Source organism: Anneissia japonica, unplaced genomic scaffold (genome assembly GCF_011630105.1).
Source record: "Anneissia japonica isolate Jap-2015-1 unplaced genomic scaffold, ASM1163010v1 scaffold11102_len228118_cov109, whole genome shotgun sequence".
Lineage (NCBI taxonomy): Eukaryota > Metazoa > Echinodermata > Crinoidea > Comatulida > Comatulidae > Anneissia > Anneissia japonica.
In genome coordinates, this window is record NW_022706455.1 from 108384 (window position 1) to 111426 (window position 3043).

The 3043-nt window shown below is 40.4% G+C and overlaps 1 protein-coding gene across 1 annotated transcript; it reads left to right on the top strand.

Moving 5' to 3' along the window:
* The first annotated feature begins 594 nt into the window (after positions 1-594).
* LOC117106151 (uncharacterized protein K02A2.6-like) lies at positions 595-1620 on the top strand. Its single transcript, XM_033247503.1, has 2 exons — positions 595-891; positions 1465-1620. Exons 1-2 carry the CDS (start codon positions 595-597, stop codon positions 1618-1620), a joined length of 453 nt encoding a protein of 150 aa, XP_033103394.1.
* The last annotated feature ends 1423 nt before the right edge of the window (positions 1621-3043 follow it).

Genomic DNA, 3043 nt, shown 5'->3' on the forward strand with positions numbered 1-3043 from the left:
AAGAAAAATAAAACACCTAAACCACTGAAAGTGGCTGAGCCGGTACTGGCAATTGCCGATGAAAGAATCTGTAAAGCATTTAACTGCATTTATTACCCATAGAGGGTTGTTTCAATTTAAAACAATGCCATTTGGCCTGGTTAATTCCGGTGCAAGTTTCAGTCGGGTAATGAGAAAATTATTGAAAGCTCTGCCATGTACTCATAATTATATAGATGATATTTTGGTACATACTAAAACCTTTGAAGAACACATGAAAATATTGCGCTTACTTTTTGGTCGATTGAGAAAGGCCGGATTTAAGGCAAAGCCATCTAAAAGTGAAATAGCCTGTTGTGAATTGAAGTTTTTGGGTCATATTGTTGGTAAGGGTGTTATGAAGCCACAGACGAGTAAAATTGAGGCCGTTAAGTGTGCGCCAAGACCCGAAAAACAAATCACAAATGCGATCGTTTTTAGGATTAACTGGTTATTACCAATGTTTTATTCCTCATATGCTACCATAGCTACACCGCTGACGAAAGATGTGTATAAGAGACAGGGTTTATACTGGTCGTGGTTGATTATGCCACCAGATATCCGGAGGCTATACCAATGAAATCTATTGAAGCAGAAACAGTTGCGGAGGGGTTGTTAGACATATATTCTAGACTAGGTTTCCCTAAAGGAATATTAACAGATCAGGGTAGCCAATTCACCGCTAAAGTCACTGGCGAAATAAATAGGTTATTATCTATTAAGGCTGGTACCACCAGTCCATACAATCCCAAATGCAATGGCCTTGTTGAACGATTCAATGCTACTTTGAAGGCTATGTTAAAGGAATTATGTGAGGAGAAACCAAAAGACTGGGATCGGTACTTAAACCCCTTACTATTTGCGTATAGAGAGGTCAGGGGCGGATCCAGAAATGTCCAAAAGGGGGGCCGGAAGGGGGGCCGAAAGTTGGGCCGATTGAGACAACAGTGTCGTAGGGGGTCCAGGGCATGCCCCCGCGATTTTTTGTGTTCTAGACGCCCGAACATAACATTTGAGGCATTCTGGGCTATCATTTTTTTATTTTTCTCTCTTTTTTTTCATTTTTTCCCTTTATTTTTACCTCCCAAAAGGGGGGGCCGGGACGAGTGGACGAGTGTGATAAAGAGTATGATGCGTTACATGTTGAAGAGTGCGAGGAGTTGTATGAAGGAGTGATGAATTTGCCACCTTCAATCTCCAAAGAATCCTTTGAGGATATTTATATAAGTTCTTAATTGACATGGGAACAGAGTAACAAAGTAAAAAGATTGATTAGCAATTATAAGGATATTTTCTCTGATGTCCCAGGTGTAACTACTTATGGGGAGCACGATATCCAATTGACAGACAATGTCCCTGTACGGAGAAGACCTTACCCAGTCCCACATGCGATTAGGGATAAGATAGGAAAGGAAATAGACTCCATGATTAAAATGGGTGTCGTAGAACCTTAACAGTCCGTATGCTGCACCTCTTGTCATTGTAAAGAAACCTGATGGTTCTGATAGATATTGTGTCGATTACCGACAGTTAAATACTAAAACTGTGTTCGATGCCGAACCAGTTCCAGATCAGAATGAAATCTTTGCTGCTTGTTCATGACAAATACTTTAGTCGACTTGACTTAACTAAAGGGTACTGGCAATTGCCGATGAAAGAATCTGTAAAGCATTTAACTGCATTTATTACCCATAGAGGGCTGTTTCAATTTAAAACAATGCCATTTGGCCTATTTTAGTTGTATTTGTAAAAATGAGTATGATTTGAATATGTCATGCCTGAATGCATTAAAACATTGTGAGGCGGCACGAGTAGTCTCTACTCTAGTGAGTACCATATGGGAAGACGTGCGTGTCAAATATCACCAAGTAAACTACAGTGGTAGTTAGTTGAACGGTCGTGGATTCCGTTTTGGTTATGTATGCTAGTTGGGCTAGCATTGGTGAACTCCTATGAGATGGTACTGGAGTATGGAACTCGCTAAGCTGTATGGGTCATTCGATGATACTGGTGTAGTGTATAATTATAATGTTAATGCATATCATTAAGGTTTAATACTCGTTATTTATGACAAATGTGAAACATTTATCTTAAGTAGGGGGGTGTTAACGAGTATTTTGCCGTGTTGGCTTTCCAATGATTTATTATGAATCGATGGCCTTCCATACTTGGCTGATTGCGTATATAACAGTGCAGCAGGTGGAAGTGGGTCTCTTCAGCGTTGGCTACTAGGGCGAAACGTTGGTGTAGCCTGGAAATCGTCTCATTGCGGCTAGTTCTGCTCATTGGAGGGTGAGACTTAACTGAAAGACACACCTCGTTGAATGAGATAGCCTAGAATTAGCAACAGATTGAGCCTGGGTGTTCTGGCCTTGTATAGCGATTGTGGTACGACGGCAGGAATTGCTTCAACCGATTCAAGCACGTGGGCTGTGGATTGTAAAGCTAAGCCGGTTGGATGTGGTCCAATGTACGTTGCTAAAGGACGCGTGGTGTGGTAGCGACGCGTACACAAGCCAAGCAGTCAGTCAAGCAAGGACTTGATAACATATCCTTAATGATTTATGTTATGCTGTATGTCTATATGTTAGATGTACTTAAGAATTATTACTTTATAATTTGTATGCGAAATTGTAGTAGCATTGCATGCCTGTAGGTGAAACTGTAGTATTCTTGGCACAGTACATCCAAACATTTGATGCTTATACATTCGAGAAACAAAGTCTCAATGTAGTATTAATCTTGACGCTGTGCATCCATACGTTAGATGCTCAATTGTTCATTTGTTTGAGAAATTAAACCTCAACATGGTAACTATTACCTCGTATTGTATCTTTATTGTCGTATACACACAAAGTGCATAGTGGTGGATGATTGATACCTGATCCTTTATATCGGATCCTAACTAACTTGTAACACTCATCAACACCATCATCTTCGCCATCACTGTTGTAACCATTTTAAGTTCTGATTCTACCCCCTCTGAAACTACCAGGATTTTATGGTCGTAGTATAGGCCTACCTA